At 37.0% G+C, this 19,475-nt stretch overlaps 1 protein-coding gene across 2 annotated transcripts in view; it reads left to right on the top strand.

The window, feature by feature from the left end:
• The window catches only part of KIAA0408 (KIAA0408 ortholog), a 34,945-nt gene that overhangs the window by 5,070 nt on the left and 10,400 nt on the right, over positions 1-19,475 (top strand). Inside the window, exons 1-4 of one of the 2 annotated variants that reach the window (XM_023230733.2) lie at positions 8,628-8,843; positions 13,635-13,889; positions 17,939-18,301; positions 18,390-18,469. In XM_023230733.2, the coding sequence (XP_023086501.1) occupies positions 13,755-13,889; positions 17,939-18,301; positions 18,390-18,469 (578 nt within the window). In that variant the 5' untranslated portion in view covers positions 8,628-8,843; positions 13,635-13,754. Of the gene's footprint in view, positions 1-8,627; positions 8,844-13,634; positions 13,890-17,938; positions 18,302-18,389; positions 18,470-19,475 lie in introns of those variants that run through there. The other variant, XM_023230734.1, reaches the window with a different exon arrangement.

Genomic DNA, 19,475 nt, shown 5'->3' with positions numbered 1-19,475 from the left:
ATAAAACTTTTTTAGTTGAGAGTTGAACATATTTTTCTGTAGCTATTTTTCAAAATAAGGTACCAACAAAACCCAACATCTGAAGATAAAATTGCAAACATTTAGTTTAAGATAATACATAATCAGTGGTTGTTAGCAGTTATGCAACCTTTACAAAAATGTTCATAGAATTTTATTGACTTGCATATTTGGTGTTTTTCAATGTTTTTGAATCCAGATTCCTATTTAGCATATATTAAACTCAGATAATAAAAACTTGCCTTTGTTTTGATGATTTTTATTTAAATTATCAGTAAAGTTTTAGATATATTTTAAAAATGATTTTAAGTGACTTTTGTTTTTTAGGAAAATAAGCATTAAATAAACAGTAACAGTGTAGAGCATTACACTAATTTAAAAACTAGAACTTTTCAGAAAAGTTTAGAACACCAACTCACTTAAGAAAATTGCAGGCCGGGCGCGGTGGCTCACGCTTGTAATCCCAGCACTTTGGGAGGCCAGGGAGAGCGGATCATGAGGTCAGGAGATCGAGACCATCCTGGCTAACACAGTGAAACCCCATCTCTACTAAAAATACGAAAAATTAGCCGGGTGTAGCAGCTCCTGTAGTCCCAGCTACTTGGGAGACTGAGGCAGGAGAATGGCATGAACCCGGGAGGCGGAGCTTGCAGTGAGCCTAGATCGTGCCACTGCACTCCAGCCTGGGCGACAGTGCGAGACTCCGTCTCAAAAAATAAAAATAAAAAAAAGAAAATGGCAAACCACCCTGAGGTATTCATGAGTGGTGCAATATCTTGACTGTTTGAAGAGTTATAATATCGTGCATACTCCAGATATGGAACTGTGGAAATTGTTGACTCTGAAAAAGTGTGCTTTATGCGTTTATTTTCTGTAGTCTCTTCTGAATGTTTTTAGTTGAGCTGCTTCTGTTAACAAGCATGATGCATAAGTGATTATTGAAGGCTGGGAAACGGCATCGCTTCTTTTTGAGGTTTCCAACATGATGTGCCTTTAAAGCCAGCTCTTTAAGTTTATGTCAAAAGTACCTGCCTTAACCTGTTCATTCACATATTAAGAGAGTATGAGGGGCAGAGAGCAACTCATCAGTTTACTTACTTGCCTCAAGTGATTTAGTAAGGGAAGGTAATTTAGAGCTTTTTTAAAGAAATGACTTATATACTCTTATTTCTTAAAGTCAGAACATTCAGTTTAGTTCGTAGTTTATAACTCCCTTCCTTCTTTCTTATAAACAGTTTTTTTCACATTCTTTGTTACTCCTTTTGTATCTCTGACTCCTGAACAGACAAAATAGAGTGAGACTTCTTAAATAGAACATCCTGTATATTGGCCTAGATCAGTCATTTATAACTGGGTTTCAACATGACAAGGTACTGAAATTAATTTTTTTCCTGGCATTGGGTGACTCCTGGGAATCCAAGCAGGAAAGGAAATGTGTATCTTCTGAGCCTTTGCCTGAAAGGAAATGTGTACCTGCTGAGGCTGTCGGGCCACTGCATAGAGGGCCTTAGCATTTGTGCATCTAGTGGAAAAAGCCACAGTGAAGCTAGTTGAGGTAGTCAAGGAAAAGGAGGACTGCCTGGCCTTGGACTTCATCTTGATGTAGAAAAACTGTCCAAGAGGGGAAACCGAAGCCTCTGTTCAGCCTCCTTACTTCAGAGGGAATGTACTTGATTCAGATGCAGCTATTAGTTTGAAGATACCTGATATTTGTAGAAAGTGACTGGATTCAAAATAGTAGCGGGGATTAAAAAGAGTTGGATAAAAAAGGGTGAGGTTGGCCAGGCACAGTGGCTCACGTCTGTAATCCCAGCACTTCGAGAGGCCAAGTTGGGTGGATTACCTGAGGTTGGGAGTTCGAGACCAGTCCGGCCAACATGGCAAAACCCTGTCTCTACTAAAAATACAGAAATTAGCTGGACATGGTGGCGGACGCCTGTAATCCCAGCTACTTGGGTGACTGAGGCAGGAGAATCACTTAAACCCGGGAGGTGGAGGTTGCAGTGAACTGAGATCATGACGTTGTACTCCAGCCTGGGCGACAAGAGCGAAACTCCGTCTCCAAAAAAAAACAAAAAAAGCGGTTACAGAAATCTTATTTTGCAATATATATTGATGGCGTCAACAACAACAGAATACAGTGGAAAGGTCAGACACAGCTGCTTTTGGGGATGTACTAAATACCTACTGCTTTCTTCCTGCATTTGAATAGCTTTTGCCCTGCATGATATCACCATTTTGCAACTCTCTTTTCCTAAACCCCTTTCCTTTATGAATTTTTGAGATGTTCATGGACAAATTCCCATCAAGATATTGTGCTTATAGGCTAATATGGACTTACTGAGGGACCTTGGCCATGGAAAATGGGTCTGGCTAGTTCTGCAGAAATCATCTGATTAGAGTGGGCCTGGGGGCTACACTGAAGTGTGAATTTAGGCCTCCCTTTCTGTAATTTTACCTCCAAATCCTTTACCGTATCCCTCTCATGTCATGATGCCACATTTCTTTTGACCTGAACTCCAAGTGCTCAAAATCTAACACCCACTCATGCTGTTCCGCATTCAGATCTTCCACCTCTTTCCCCACTCCATGCCCTGTGAATGAAACAGATGGCTTTCCCGACCTCTAATCAAAGCCTATGCATATTGATTTATTCCTTCTAGTCCTTAGTATGTGCTACCTCTTCTCCTTTTCTGTGCCGAAGTGTGATTATCCAATAGTTATTTCCTTTATCAGTGATATTTTACTAGGCAATTATTGGAAATAGAATGCTGTCACCTGGTAGTGATAAATCTAACATTTCTCGTAGAAGATATAGGTGGATTAGTTACTCCCTGGGGGAATATGGATTAGTTCCTGTGTCCTTCAAATTACCCTCACCAAACCTGAGCCGTGCATTACTGCTGAAACAGCACAGCAGAGAGAAGTGGCTCAGGGTGGCCCTCTTGTGGTGGACAAGCATTCCCAGGACTCTTCTGGTCACTAAAGAAAAGGTAGCCCTCGAACAGTCCTTTTTATTATTTTGATTTTATTCTCATCATTATCAGTATCCTCCAAGTCAAGAATCTGTAAATAATACAATGGGATGCTAAAAGCAAATTTGAAAAATGTGAGCAAGCTCTGTTTCTAGTTTTAAAATAGCCGACATTTCTCAAATATGTTACTGTTTGGTTCAGAATTTGGACCACGACTTGAAAAGAACAGATCATTCAAACGTGTGTCTTTTGAATATTTCTGCCATCTGGAAATGCCTGTGCATAAGCCTCATGATGGATGTGCTTGGCTAAAAAACTTATTGACGTGTAGCCTTCAGAATAGAAGAGAAAGCCAGTGTCCCATGATTCTAAGGATAAACATCCCCCACTGGAAAAAATAGTGCATTAGCTGGCAAGTAATAGTCCAAACATGTAACTTCTATGGATAGTAAATATTCTGTGTGTTATCCTCATAATTTTATATCCCAAAACAGTACTTTAGGAGGATCAAAATTATATTTATTAACACACAATTGAAATTGCCATTCTAGAACTCAAATAACACAGGACCAAATTTGACAGAATCAGCTGTGGAACTTTATCAGAAGTCTGAAGCCAGGACCTCACCACTGGATGGTCTGAGTCAGAAGTCTGGGGAGAGTTCCAGCATGGCTATTTTTCTTTTTCATTCTCTGTGTGATTATAGTGTGCAGCTAGGGCTGAGTGAGAGTAACACTAAACCGTGATCTCCTCGGTGGAATGCTGTGGGTACTTCTAGGAGAGACTCTCCAAATTTGTGAATTTATACCAGTGTAGTGGGCTACTCAGAATGTAAACAGTCACGCTACATGTCACATTTCAGGGAATCTTCAGAGCTGACCAGACCTGTTGAAGACAAGGACTTCTTACTCTTCTTTGAGTCCTCTTGGTCTAACCAGGCATAGAATTGGTATTCACAAATAGTTGTTAAATGGAATGTTAATTAAAGTTCCCAAGACCTTAGGAATTGAAGATAATTTGAGATTCAAGAGTTCTGCTAAACAACTGAGATCTCATGATCTTAAAGTAATTTCAAAATTGCAAGAGGAAGACATTATTCAAAAAGAAAGAATTACTTAAACTACATCCCTTATAGTAGCCTTTGAACTTTAACATGCACAAGAATGAGTTTAGGCTGGGCGTAGTGTTTCAGGCCTATAATCTCAGCACTTTGGGAGGCCAAGGAGGGAGGATCATTTGAGCTCAGAAGTTCAAGACCAGCCTGGGCAACATAACAAGACCTTATCTCAAAAAAAAAAAAAAAAAAAAAAAATCAAAAAATTAGCTGGACATGGTGGCAAGTGCCTGTGGTCCCCTATTCAGGAGTCTGAAGCTGGAAGATTGCTTGAGCCCTGGAAGTTGAGGTTGTAGTGAGCCATGATCATACCACTACACTCCAGCCTGGGTAACAGAACAAGACCATCTCAAAAACAAAACTAAAACAAACAAAAAATAACAAGTTTAGTTTTTTAAATCTTTTCTATCTTCTAATGAAAATAGAAACACAGTACCCCTTTTATTGTTAAATATGTTTAAAGGGTAAAAGAATGAGCAATGGAAAAAATGATGTAAGCAAGAAATCAGAAGCTCTCCAGTCTATAACAACCAGGTTGTCATAGCGTAAAGAGAACAAATGAGTAACTGCTTTGTAACACTTCAGGATCATTCTGCAAACGAAACTATAGATTAAATATGTACTGGCATGCTTAAGGCCATGTTGCTGTGTTTATCTTCAGATCTTTTTAACTGCTAAAATCCATTTGCCTTTTTATTTTGACCTAGTGTTTACAATTAGCTAAGGACACAAGCCTCTTTAGATAGTAATAAATACTCAGCTGGCCCGGCACAGTGGCTCACGCCTGTAATCCCAGCACTTTGGGACGCTGAGGCGGGCAGATCATGAGGTCAGGAGTTCAAGACCAGATTGGCCAATATGGTGACACCCTGTCTCTGCTAAAAATACAAAAATTAGCTGGGCATGGTGGCGTGCTCCTGTAGTTCCAGCTACTCAGGAGGCTGAGGCAGAAGGATCACTTGAACCTGGGAGGCGGGGGTTGCAGTGAGCCGAGATCGCGTCACTGCACTCCAGCCTGGACGACAGAACAAGACTCCATCTCAAAAATAAATAAATACTCAGCTATATGAGTCTTATGTCATACTTGGAAGACAGAGTATCATCTCTCTCATTTGGACATAGAAGAAAACTGAATTTAAAATTTGCCAAAGCCAGAAGTCAACTTCTCAGTCTCCTCTCATATCCAGCATTCTTATAAAATTGAAATAAGATTTTCTTCCCTTGCCCTTCTTGGAATTTTGAACTTCAAGGCTCTCCACCAGGAATGAGGAGACCGGGATTCTATTCTTGGAATGGCCAGTAAGTGGCTTTGTGACCTTGAGCAGATGAGTTACCCTCAGGGCCTCTTCCCTCAACTGTAAAATGAGAAGGTTAGCTAGATGATTTCAGAAGTTCTTTCTGACGCTAAAATTCTGTATGTCTGGAAACACCTGCTAGTGACATTTATGCACGCATTATTTCTCTTTTACCCTTTTCAAAATGTTTTTGATTGTGCCTTAATATTATTAATATAGATCTTTTCCAATTGTTTTTAGAATTTTCTTTTTTGTTTCTTGACAGCAGGCGGTGTTTCTACATTTATTTCCATTAAGTGTTATTATGTACGTTTCTTTACATATCTGTTATATGTTGAAATAAGATTAGTATGTCATCAGGTATGAATGATGTAATTCTAAAACATAGGACAATCATTTGTGAATTTCATATTTGAAGATTTAAATGTTCAAATGGTTTAGAGATAAACTGCATTACAAAACAAATTGCATTTTTTTTCCATAAGGTTTTTAGTCATTCTGACACCTGCTTGAAAACCTCAGGCAGTTTGAGATGTCTGAATATAACTGTTAGGGCTGAGTATGCCAGCGTCAGACTTTTAAATCTGTTCATTTTATGTACATAATTGTGGGAACTTTTCTTTTAAAAGTTTTCCTAAAAAACAAAAAGTTTTCAAGGGAAAATCTCAAAAGCTGTGCTGAACATTTCTTGACTTTGCACTGTATCAGCTGATTGACTTACTTTCTGTCTTTGGGGTATGAAATATGGCATGGAAATTATGTATTATACATAAATAACATATAATATAAATTTTACATATATATATATAATTCAACAGAAAAGGTTGGTAAATACTAGAAAAAGTGGTAAACTTGGAGTAAACTTTTTGTCAAAGACTTTCACTAGTATTTGATTCTGTGTACAATTTAAGATGAGCTTTACTGTAACAAGAAGCAGATGAAGCACTTGAATCTGTTACACGTTGAAATAAGATTAGTATGTCATCAGGTATGAATGATGTAATTCTTTCTAAAACATAGGGCAATTATTTGTGATTGCCCTGGGACAATCACACTGGGACATCCATGAAGAAAGAGATTGAAATGGGTACTACTGAGTGACACTTAGGAAGTATAGTCCAACGTAACATCTCTTGTAACTTAGACACATACTATCTGAATTTTCAATAGGATTTAGAAAATGGTCTTAATTTGATTTACAAGTGATACGTAGAAGTTAAGACTTTTGGAGTAGAAGAAAAGGTAAAGGAAGCAATGTTTTTTGTTTTGTTTTTCTGAGACAGAGTCTTGCTCTGTCAACCAGGCTGGAGTGCAGTGAGGCCATCTCTGCTCACTACAACCTCTGCCTCCCGGATTCGAGCAATTCTGCCTCAGCCTCACGAGTAGCTAGGATTACAGGCCTGCGCCACCATGCCTGGCTAATTTTTTTAGTTTTAGTAGACACAGGGTTTCACCGTGTTGTCCAGGCTTGTCTCAAACTTCTGACCTTGAGTGATCCACGTGCCTCTGCCTCCCGAAGTGCTAGGATTACAGGCGTGAGCAACCGTGCCCGACCGGAAACAGTGTTAAGATAATTCTGTATGGATGTTTTTGTGCAACTCCCTCCTGCCTCTCCCTCTCTCCAAGAATCTTCTTCCTAGCCTCATAAATATGGAGGTAGACATGAACTACCCTTTATTGTGTGCTTGGCGCTATATATATTCCTTCATATTCTTATGGCCTCTTAAAGTAAATATAATTATCTCTTTAAGGAAGAATCAGGGTCTACAAGATCACACAGATAAGTGGTGGCAGTAGAACTGAAACCTAGATTTCTATGACAAAATTCCATGGTTTGCAATAAAAAAAAAAAAAAAAAAAAAAAACAGTTTCAAACCCTTTTTCCTCCACATGGGTGCGTTTCTATGAACTTTTGCAGGATGCTTTACCACTATGAGCCTTGGGTTTTATCAATAAGATCAGATTATCAGTATCTACAGACAGAATTGCTATGAGGGTGAATTCAGATAAAGGTCTATTCAAAGTAGTTAGCACAGAACCTTGTAGAGAGTTGCCCCTCAGTGAATAATTGCTATTATGACTGTAACTATCACTGTTGTTGTTGTTTTTGCTATTGAGATTATGATGTCAGGCTTTCCAGACACAGAGTAGGGTTTCATTTGATTGTCCTACATGTATTAAAGTCCTACTATGAGCAGGTTACTATTATTAAACTTTAGCTCCTCATGAAATGTTTATCTGGAAGCAGGTGAAAATAATATCAGTAAATATGTATTACTTTAAAGACCACACCAGGGACGCTCTTCAGACCTGAAGACCTTATTGTTTAAACTTGTATATTTGCTAAGTTAGGCACAAAATTGCTCTAGAGACTTTTTTGACTAAATTAAACCAAATGTCATCAGATGGGTGTGTGTACAAAGCCACAATAAACCTGGAAATGTCACTGGGGAGGCAAGATCTCCTAGCATTTCAGAACAGGCTGATTTGATCATGATTTAGAGAACTTTTCCATATACTTAGGCTGCTTTCTTTTCCTATGTCTGCAGCACACTTCAGTGGAAAATAAGCCCATAAGTATCTCATATTTGGGGTGTGTGTGTGTGTGTGTGTGTGTGTATGTGTGTGTGTTGTCCTCCCACAGTAAGAAATCTCATCCTTTCCCATGGGCTCTGATTTTCGCTAATGTAAAGACATCGCTACTATTGTAGATAAAAGCAACACACTGTCAGAATCACAGAGAGCTAAGAGATTGGACTTTGTGTCCCATTTCTATTTTATTTGAAGATAGAAGTTTGATAACTTTCACAGATCTTTTGAGAGTATGTAGTATTTATAATTATGCTACACATGTTCTGCCACATCCAGATGCAAACTTCTAAAGGCACAGCAGAGTACATCCTACCACCAGCTGAGAAGGAGAAAGAAGTATGGAAGGAGCGAGATAATTCTTGCCTATAAAAAAAATGAGTTTACTTTCCTAATAAAATAAATCTAAAATTGGCCATTGTCATCGTATGATGTTAACAACCAGCTCTTTTGGCAAGTTTGAAAATACTGGGCTCCATTATAAAAGCTAAAAATGTCCTGGACCTGGAGTTGTTTACCCAGAGCAGGAGCTGCTCTAAAGTTACAGAGCTCTGGTTGGAAGAGGTGGCTTGAAGGCCGCCTCCAAGTAACTGACGTCACTGTAGTCTCAGCTGCTGCTGTGACACTAAGCTGAGCAGCTTTTTGACTTGTAAAAGTGGTGAAGGTTTCAAAGGGACTTGTCAGTACTGCTCTGTGGAATGGTTGGACTTATTTTGCATCCCCTTTTCTTGTAAAGAATTGAGATTCACCGAGTTGAGACTTTTCTCTTTAAGACAGCTAGCCATCCACTTCCTTCCATTGCTAGATTGGCCAGTGGTCGAGCATCCATAGGATTTCTCCCCATTGTGAAAGGTATGTTTCTTTCCGGCAAGTTTACAAGCAAGTGACTGACTAATTATGGCAGGCTACAGAGGGGCTGCTGGTGAGATGTTTTGAACTATGGATACTGTTTAAGTGGAGTGTAATTTCAACATCTGTCTCTGCTGTTGTCTGTGTCTGGGCTTAAAAACAGTGGGCGGGGTGCATAACAGATTGTACTGACTCCTAGGAAAAAGGCTGTTCAGCTGCTCAGAGTAGATTTCCCAACTCTGGACTGACAGTACTATCCGCTCTTTGAGACTGTTTTTCCAACACTGCTTCTCAGTTGTTTGAAAAGCACTTTGCCCATCACTGATTTTCACTAAGTATATTTATTCAAATGTGGTTTTTTATTCATCTACAGACTTTTAACATTTGCAAATTAAAGTTCACAATCCTTGAGATTGTTGGTATTTGAAAATTGTGGTGAAAAATAAATTTTAGTTTTATCTAAGGTGGTGGTGGACTCTCTGTAGAGTTAGTGTTTCTGTAATTTGAGCTGAAGTCTATGCCATTCATAATTGAATAATCTACAGTTAGGAGGGAAACTTACCACTATGTCTTTTGTTCACGATGGTTAATTTTAGACATTGTTTACTCAAACCAAATGTTTGCTTTAAAGTTTGCATTTTATGAGTTAAGTAAAATCAGTGTGCATACAGCTTGGATGTTTTCTAATTTGAGTAAATAACTGTAAAGAAAACAAGAAAGCAGATTATTAAATGAGACTGTAAAGTTGATTCATTCGGAATTGTGGTAGTGTCTCTTTGACCTTGTTGGAGCATGAGGAATGTGCTAAAACAGCAATAAACAGCAATGAAAAAAATGCCCCTTTTACCCTGTAACAAAGTCAAATCACGGTGGTCTTTGGAAAGATTCAATTGCAAGTGAACAATAGAGAGGAAGGAGATTTATTAATTCATTGAAATAATTCAAGTGATTATAATAGCTTGGAGAAAGGGATACAGAATTTAGGAGGTAAATGGTACATTACTTTGATAGGTTATAAGCATGGGAATTCCTAATGCATCAAAGTTAATCAGAAGCAAAGCATCTTCAGACCAAATGAGTCTTCTAGGAATTGTGAGATTAGCAGTACCTACTGTGTGTGGCATTTCTATTGGAATATGTAACCTCTTATAAATGAAAAATCTTTAATTATATGAAAACTGGTATGTTTAGCAAAAGGAAATAAGGAGAGCAAGAAACAAGTACTCTAAACAATAATCTAAAAAGAGAGAGGTAGAAATGGAGCAGCTGCCCCTAAGGAACGCTGTTTAGTTTGTTTGACTGCAATCCAGTTTTCAATGGGCGAGATGGAGGTTGAAAGGGTAGTGACCAAGGTCTCCTAAGAATGGAGCACCCCTCAGAGAAAGAATTGCTGCCATGACCAGACGGAGGCTAATTTGGGGAATGAAAATTTCTTGTGAGACTTGTGTGTTACTCTTAAACTTTGCTTACTGGTAGGGCCGGAAGGCTAGCAAAACTATTTGCCTCCCATCACCATACTTATGCAACCCACTCACAACTCTTTATAATTCTGGCTTTCAGCCCTGGAAAGGGGAAGTAAGTTAAAAGGGATTATGCAATGCTGGTTTAGAGTTGGGGTGTGTGACTAAGTACTGCAGCTCACTCTGTCCTCTTACATTTGCTCTAATAAATTTTTATTCTGAAATGGAATTCTAGAAGGAACAACATAAACTGGAGAGCCAAAGAGAGATGGGGTAGGGGACACAGACAGCAAAAATCCTTCCTTCTCTCCCACATAGATGCCAGTATCTGTGGGAGAAAATGAATGACAGCTAGGAACAAAAAGAACTTTTATTTTTGCCCCAGTAGAGAGCACTTAAATTGAGTTTTTGAATCTGCTGAACCACTTTACCCCATAACTTCTCATTACGAAACATTCTGTCTCTACAAAGTTGCCCCTTCAGTTTGATTTTTTTTTTGTAATATTTAAGTCAGATTTATAACAAAAGCAGTTTTACATAAGATTTGTTCACATTTTTACTAACAATAAAACTTTTTCTTTAAATACTTGACATGTATCTTTAAAATACTTGAAAAAAGGCAAAAGAAGATCATGGAGAATATGAGAGGTCACACAGTTACACTTGCTTCTATCTCGTTTTTAAATAAAGATCAAAATAATCAGGTTTTTTTCCAGAGAACAACAGGGAGAAGGATAGATGAAGAAAAGAAAGGAGAAAGGGAAGGAGGGAGGAAAGACAAGAAGAGGAAGGGAGGGAACAAGGGACAGAAGGAAGAAAACAAGAAGCAACTATTTATCAGGCATTTGCTATGATCCAGAGCAGGGTTTAGGCACTTCTTTTAAGCATTTTTCCCTTTTGCTAACTTAATCTCCAAAACAATTTTATGCCCCTCCCCCTTTATATTTAGAGGTGGAAGCAATATGTTTGGCTACGTTAACATCTAACATTATATTTACGACAAGACTGAGATGCTAAGGAGGCCAAATCCTTCCACAAAAAATTGGCACAGATATTGCTCTATAGAAATGTTCTTGTAAAGGCTTGTTTCTGATCCATAACTATTACATATTTTGGCACTAGCAATTGCTCTGGGCCTGGAAAGGAAAAGCTCCATACATTGGCCCTTCTCCATATTAAGCGATGAGTTTGGCTCTTTGCAGATAGGTGCAGGATTCATTCTGCTTCAGGACTGTTACCTGGGTTTAGATATAGTCTTGTTATCTAGAGCAAGACTGATTTAGGGTATTCCTGAATGATCTTCTGGTAGGTTAAAAAGAGAAAGGCCTGGCATCTTTCAACAGTAGTATGGAAACGATTCGAGAAGAGTTAGGAATAGAAGGAAAAATTGGAGCCATTTGCTACACAATTGTAGAAAAGACTTTATGGTGATTTCAGAACATTTCCAGTGTTTAAAGAGAGTTGGGATAAAACATGGATTTCTCATAGCTCCTCTTTTCCAGGTAGCTTGAAATTAGTCTGCATCATTTTTTAGCTTCTTTGGTTAAATCTGCAGTTATCTCTTATTATCTCAGACCACACCATTCTTCCTAAGAAATTACAGTGGCAAATACTTTCTAGTCAGCAAGGTAGTTTCACCACACAGTTAATTACATACAGTTTTAAAGCAGTCTGCTAGTTTCAAGACAAGCGAGACATGATAGCACCTTTAATAGCCAGATCTAAAAGTATGTATTTTTCTTGACTGAATTAATCATAATAGTACTATTGCCAAAGACATAGGAAAAAATTATCAAAGTATCTTTAGTAAATAGTTTGAGAGTAGAGTAACAATATAGATCCCTAAATTATTAGGGTGTTTTGAAGGCAGAACCCTGCATGTATAGCTAACATTTTTCATTCTTATTCTATTCTAATTCATTGATTGTGACTCAAAAAATATATGTTCAAAACTGTTTACCACTCAGATATGTATATTCACAACAGTCTGACAAAAATAAAATTAGTCTTTGATATTTATCTTATTTTTAGGCTATGAAATATGCAGTTATCTTCTGTGAATACAAAATTGGCGCTTGCTGCTTGGATATGTGGGCTTAATTTGGCAATGCCAGCACCCACAAAGCTATTGATTGTTAGGATCTTTGTCCATAATTAGCATTAGCTGCCACCAGTAAGTTATAGCATTTTGATAATGGCCTAGTGACTGAAGAGTTAGGACATATTATAGGCACAATTATCTTAAACAGAGATTCAAACATTTTAAACATGTTTTTCTACCTCCTAAAAAGGCACATGACTTATTTAATACAAAAGTATTTTTAATTGAAGTCAAAATGAAATTTTGTAAAGCAAAAATAGAAAACTTTCTTAAATTTCTCAAACTACTCTGCATTCAGTATGCCATTTAATCTTTTTAACAGTTCTATGACTATCCCCATTTTAATGCAAAAAACTAAATCTCAGAAATTTTAGACTTATACCAGAGTTACATAGCTGATATTTTAAATTGTGACTTCAAACCTTAAATGCACATCCCCGAAGGCTAGAAAATTAATTATTTCAGTCACTACTTAATGTATTAGAGGATTCCCTGAAAACCGAGCAAAATGTTTTCTTCAATTCTCTGTATTCGGTATCCTAAGCAGTTTATAGTATATAGTCTATTCAAAGGAAAAGAGAGCATGGATAAATTTTAACATATATTTCACAGGATAGTTTTGATGCTTCTAGATTTTCCTTGATGAAGTGCCGTAATGAATATATTTTTTATAATTTAGATTAGTTTCTGGATGATACGTCAGTCCCAAGTTGACTACCAACTTTGGGGTCTTAATAAGTAACACAGTAATGACATTTGGCAGAGGCTTGATCTCTGAATATAGAAGACTGCAACCCAGCTCTGTTTCAGGAATTTAAGTCATAAGAGTATGGTTGCATCAGAACAGAAAGAATCATTTTATTGCAGCAGCATCTGTCACAGTCTGTAGATGTGACCATACATTTGAATTGTATACTTCTACTCTTAGATATTCATGAAAAAATCGACTTTTAGAGTAAGTGGTTAAAGGGATGATTATATCTCACATGTGCACTTCATCATCTTGTCCGCTATAATTTCGCTGTCTGGTCTCAGAAAGGGAAAAATCTTTGGACGATACTTTTTACTTTATTGACTGTGTTAGTTTCTTCTTCTAAAGTAGACTGTTGTCATCTCTTTTCTTTTGAGTCCAATTTTCCTATAGTTTGTTTATGTGAATGGCTGGACAAAATGATAAATATATTTCCAGAAAGCACATGGATTTGGAACTCTCTCTTGTTATGTTTATATTAGGCTTTATTTTAAAGGCAAGTGAGACTGCTTCAAATAAAACAACTTCAAGCTTCCAAGAAACGGTTAAGAGGAGGCAGAGAAGAGCAGAAACACTTCTTCACCGACACTTACACTGTTGCCATGGACCTACATAAGCAGTGGGAGAACACAGAGACTAACTGGCATAAGGAAAAGATGGAATTACTGGACCAGTTTGACAATGAAAGAAAGGAATGGGAAAGTCAATGGAAGATTATGCAGAAGAAAATAGAAGAGGTACACTTTAATTTGTTGTGGATGTACTGTAATGTTGAAGTGCAGGATGAAAATTCTGTTGACTGTTTTGTATTGGAAACTCTTTTGTTTTCCTTATTCCACCTAAGAGGTGCATTTCTCAGTGATATTTACTAGAACAAAAATAGCGTAATCTTATCCAGTGGCATTGTAAGGATTATTTTATATCATTGCATGAAAATTAAGCATTTGAAATGTCACTCTAAAATGTTTCAACTTATTATTTTCTGACTAGAGAGCTTTTTTATCGAAAGTGAGGTATGTATTTTGTATGATTTTTCAAATACCAGCGCCAGGACTAAAATGCAAGAAAGATATACTTGGTGGGACATAGATTAGCAAAATTATAATTGGGCATTAGAACATAGATCTTTCCTAAGAAGATTTATGAGTAATGTCTATTAAAGGAAATTACATGTTAGATATCTCAGTATAATCAAAAGGAGTATCATATATCAAACAGAAAATGGCAGCAGACATGAGATTTATTCTATTAAGGTGTGCACATTTAGTGGCATATTTATTGGAAAAGGGGTTATGAAAAATAACATATCATGACTCTGACACAATCATTTTGTTTCCATTAACCCTCCCTCAGTCCATTGACCCTGAAATATTTCCTTCAAGCATTTGCATTGATGTATATTTAAGCTTTTGCACCAACTGGAAATAATTTATGCTTATCTTGCTTTCTTTTGGTAGCATACATAGTATTGACTTTATATGGTTTTATGCACGTTACCAAAGTTGTTACTTTAAGACTTCTTGACCTTTTTTGCAGGCAAAGTAAGTGCTTTATGTGTTTATAGTTCTGTCATGTTTCTTATTAACAGCCGTGTAATTGACTGTGAATAAAATATGAATTGGCATAGTAGGAAGAAAGCTGAAGAAAAGTAACTATTAAGCCCTTCTTCTAAAATAGAGCTGAGAAGGCAGGCATGTAGTGTATGATTAGGGATTATAGGAGAATATATACTTCTTGTCCCTCTATAGTTTGGAAAATGTGTTCTACTTGCTCCTTTAACCCCTCTACCCATACTTAGATTGGATCAACAAAGAGATTCCCTGGTCAAATCAGAATTCAAAACTCGAGTTCAATCAGAAACTGACCCGTAGTCCTAGGTCATTGCCTCCCAAATGTTTGGGAAGTTCAGTTGGTAACAGTCTCAGACAATTCTAGCATCCAAGCGAAATAACTAAGGGATGCAGGATTAGTCTAGCCAATTTTTAAAGCCATGTAGTTAAAAGAAGCTGCTGACTGATTAAATTTATTACTGTCCAATAATTATTCTGACAATTCTATAGAGTTCATCTAAGCTAAATATTAGCCTTATCAATTAGCAGGCATGAAATATGTTTTAAACATCAAATTATACCTCATAGAGATAACATCTCTTTCTGTATCAGGGAGACAGAAGGGCTGTCATTTTTTTTTTTTTTTTTTTTTTTTTATCTTGGAGAGTAGCTATACTGCTGTTTATGTTTTGCTGCCTGTGCTATACAGCTCCATAGCTGGGAATTTGTTTAGATAATGTGCTTACCCCTAATGCCTACAGATGATGCTTTTCAATAAAGACTTGAATACCAGCACTGTGCTACCCTTACATACTAATATATATTGCCAAACATGTATAAAAGGTACCTTCTTACAGGCTTCAAAGCTGAGGTAGAAAGATCAAGGAAAACAAGAGGAAAGTTTCTTCACATGGCACAGAGAATCAAGATAATTTTTTAAACTAAAATTAAGAAATCAACACTCAGAAAAATAATCTCATGCCGCAAGCATAAAAGACTGTATTTGTTTAACATTTATCACAAAGTTCTATATGTTAGATCAGATGTAAATTATTAAGTTATGTACTAGAGATTTGTAGATTCCCAGGTATGCACATATATCTTCAGTGATTTTAAGTGATAATATCTAATGAGAGAATATAGTATTGGCTATTAAAATGCTCATAGTTCACTGTTCAGCTACTATCCACAATCATTGCATTTGCTATGGCAAAACCAAGATGTTCATACTTGGATCATGTGAAATTTGAAATAATCCAGATAGAAATTCTGGATAGAACTTATAGACATCTGGGAATTTTTTTTTTTTTTTTTCCCCACACTGTAGTCTCCTGCCTGTATCTGTTGGTAGAATAAATAGATAACCATTGACAAGGGCTGAGTACCAAGTAACTTAGATTACTTTTGTACAAAATAGTTTCCCATCAATAACATTGTTATTTGTTTATTCATACCTCACGTAAGTCCCCAAGAAAATTTAAGATGGCATAAAATTAGGTATAATATAAAATATGCAAAAACAAAAATAGAAAGATGAGCTGAAGACAGGAGGAAGGATCATATATGAAATGTACCAGTGAGTCTTTCTAGTAACTAACAAAAATTGTCAGGTGCATATACTTTCAAATTCAAATGATAAGGCAAACTTATTTCCCAGGAAGAGCACATTTTCCCCTGGTTTTGCAACTAAAGCAATTTTGTTTTCACTCATGACTTCTCAAAACCAGGACAGTTTCACCAACAACATCCTTAAATTTAACATGTCACATTTTAGGCTGGGTGCGGTGGCTCAAGCCTGTAATCCCAGCACTTTGGGAGGCCGAGACGGGCGGATCACGAGGTCAGGAGATCGAGAGCATCCTGGCTAACCTGGTGAAACCCCGTCTCTACTAAAAAATACAAAAAAACTAGCCGGGCGAGGTGGCGGGCCCCTGTAGTCCCAGCTACTCGGGAGGCTGAGGCAGGAGAATGGCATAAACCCGGGAGGTGGAGCTTGCAGTGAGCTGAAATCTGGCCACTGCAGTCCAGCCTGGGCGACAGAGCGAGACTCCGTCTCAAAAAAAAACAAAAAAAACAAAAACTTTTTAGGGTGGCTTCTTAAAACCCTCAAGGTCAGCTCAAACCATAATGCCCACAGAAGTTCAGTACAAATAATTTGGCACCCAAACAATCGATTCATGGCTGCAGTTTGATGCTATCCTGACTTCATACAATAAGTACTAATAAATTTATAAGCATAAGAAAAATAAATGTACTGTATATATTTCAGGCATCAACTCTAGTGCTTCTCTCAACTGAGTTACTGGTATGTATTAAGCAGCAATAAATCTGTTATATTACTTGAATAATACATGTAGTGTAGATATTGATTGCGGCTGTTAAATATAGACTCATTTGCTTTGATAGTCATCTAACAGTCTCTTTTGAAGTTTGACAAGCTTTTACATGACTCAGGCCTAAAGAGAAAGCCATTTCTTTCCTCTGTTCAGAAGTGAACTGAATGAGTATGTGCAGGTTTAACGAAGATCTCATAAAGAAGTAATCTGGGTTCTACTTTAATACAGACTAATAGATGATCAAAGCCTTGCAGTACTATTATATCACGTAGGGTATTGTCATATTTGTTTTAATCTGGATGAGAAACTTTTTAAAAATGTGGATCACCTTGACATTTTTTTAAAATCTCAGTAATATCTAGCCCTCACCAATGTAATTGACCAACCAAAGGAAACATCCTTTGACTGACAAGTGACTATTTAAGGAACAGAATAAGTTGACTTACTATATGAGATTGTCAAGCATTTAGGCAATTAAATGTTAATGTACAAGTGGGACCAGACATTTGGAAACTATGACTTGAATGTTAAATTCTTGCTTCTCTCTGAAAGCAATTATATAGTATGGCTAGTAATTGATTCAGGTCATTCTAATTTTGTGACAGTGTTTCTGTATTTATATACAAATACAGATTTATTTCATTTTTTGAATGATTGATTGCTAGTCAGAAAGAATTAGCATCCATGTGTTGCCCTACTAAAAGTAGCCTTTATGTTTCATCAAACTTGTTCCAGCTAATCCATATTTTAGAGGCACTATTTAGAGGCCGAAGCATTAATACCTAGGAAGTATATTTTAATATGGCAAAGAGAACTCAAAGTGGTTTGCTTAGTATCAAGAATATTAACAAAGTGAATTAAGGGAAAAGAAGTTTTAATTTTGTTTTCTTTTTCTTACAGCTTTGCCAGGAAGTAAAGCTTCGGAGGAAAATCAATATGAATGAACGTGCTAAGATCATTGATCTTTACCATGAGAAGACCATTCCAGACAAAATGATAGAATCTTCCCCAAATTACCCCAATTTAGGACAATGTGAATTTATAAGGACAAATCACGAAGATGGTCTGAGAAAAGAAAATAAAACAGAGCAGAGCTTAGTCAGTGGAGGAAATCAAATGTGTAAGGAGCAAAAAGCAACAAAAATATCAAAAGTAGAGTTTTTGGATGCTTTGGCTACAGACAACCAAAAGGAATGTGAGGCCTGGCCTGTCCTGAGGACTTCTGAGGAAGAGAGTAAGAGCTGTTCTGGCGCCCTCAATACAGTAAGTAAGATGTGATTGGCCTAGAACTGTTTCTAAAGAAATATTTACATTTCAAAGTGCTAACGGGCTGTTGCTTATATGTGTAAAGGCTCTTGAAGAACTTGCGAAGGTTAGTGAAGAATTATGCAGCTTTCAAGAGGAAATTCGAAAGCGGTCTAACCATAGAAGGTAGGCTGGTACATATTATTATTTTAGATGGGTAAATAAAAAATATTGTTTTTAGTTAATGAATCCAAACTGCCTCCTCCTTACATGTAAGAATTAATGAGTTATTAAAATGCTAGGGTGGGAGATAGAAACTTTAATTTCTTTTTTTTTTTTTTTGCTTATTTTTGAGATGGAATCTCGCTCTGTCTCCCAGGCTGGAGAGCAGTGGTGTGGTCTCAGCTCATTGCAGCCTCTGCCTCCCACGTTCAAGTGATTCCCCTACCTCAGCCTCCCATGTAGCTGGGACTACAGGCACACACTACCATGCCTAGCTAGTTTTTTTGTATTTTTAATAGAGATGGGATTTCACCATGTTGGCCAGCATGGTCTCGAACTCCTGACCTCAAATAATCCCCCTGCCTCAGCCTCCCAAAGTGCTGGGATTATAGGCATGAGCCACTACACCAGGCCAGAAACTGTAATTGTATATTTCTCTGTTCACTAATTCTTAAAGCCAATCTTCCAATTCCCTTTGTAATCTATTAGTAATACTTCACTCTTTTTGCTGTTTAATTAGGGAAGACCCTCTGTAAAAAATCAGTTAAGTAACCTCTAAAGTAGTTCTTACTCATTCTGAGCATTTGAGCAATGAGAGTGTGCAACTGGGCTAATTCAGTTAAATGTATCATTGAACGATGTCAGATTTAAAAGTGTGGCATTTTGCTTATATAATCATGTTCTACTAAAATATTTAATGCTTAAGAGCACTTTATTTTACTTGAATTAGTGTTTATATAATGGAGGCCTACATACTTTTCAGAACAACATATTATAAACATGTACACATGTACACATGCCACAAAAAATGCTGTTTCCATTTGGAAACAATATATACTTTTAACAGTAAGTTTTAGCCAAATTAACAAATACATTGGAATTCTCTACAAGTAAAGTAAAGATGGATTATTCTAGGATCAACATTTATCTCTCCTCATGGGGCAGTATGCTTCATTTAGAAAGCTACACA

Source organism: Piliocolobus tephrosceles, chromosome 5 (assembly GCF_002776525.5).
Source record: "Piliocolobus tephrosceles isolate RC106 chromosome 5, ASM277652v3, whole genome shotgun sequence".
Taxonomy (NCBI): domain Eukaryota; kingdom Metazoa; phylum Chordata; class Mammalia; order Primates; family Cercopithecidae; genus Piliocolobus; species Piliocolobus tephrosceles.
This window is presented reverse-complemented; position numbering and strand designations above follow the sequence as displayed.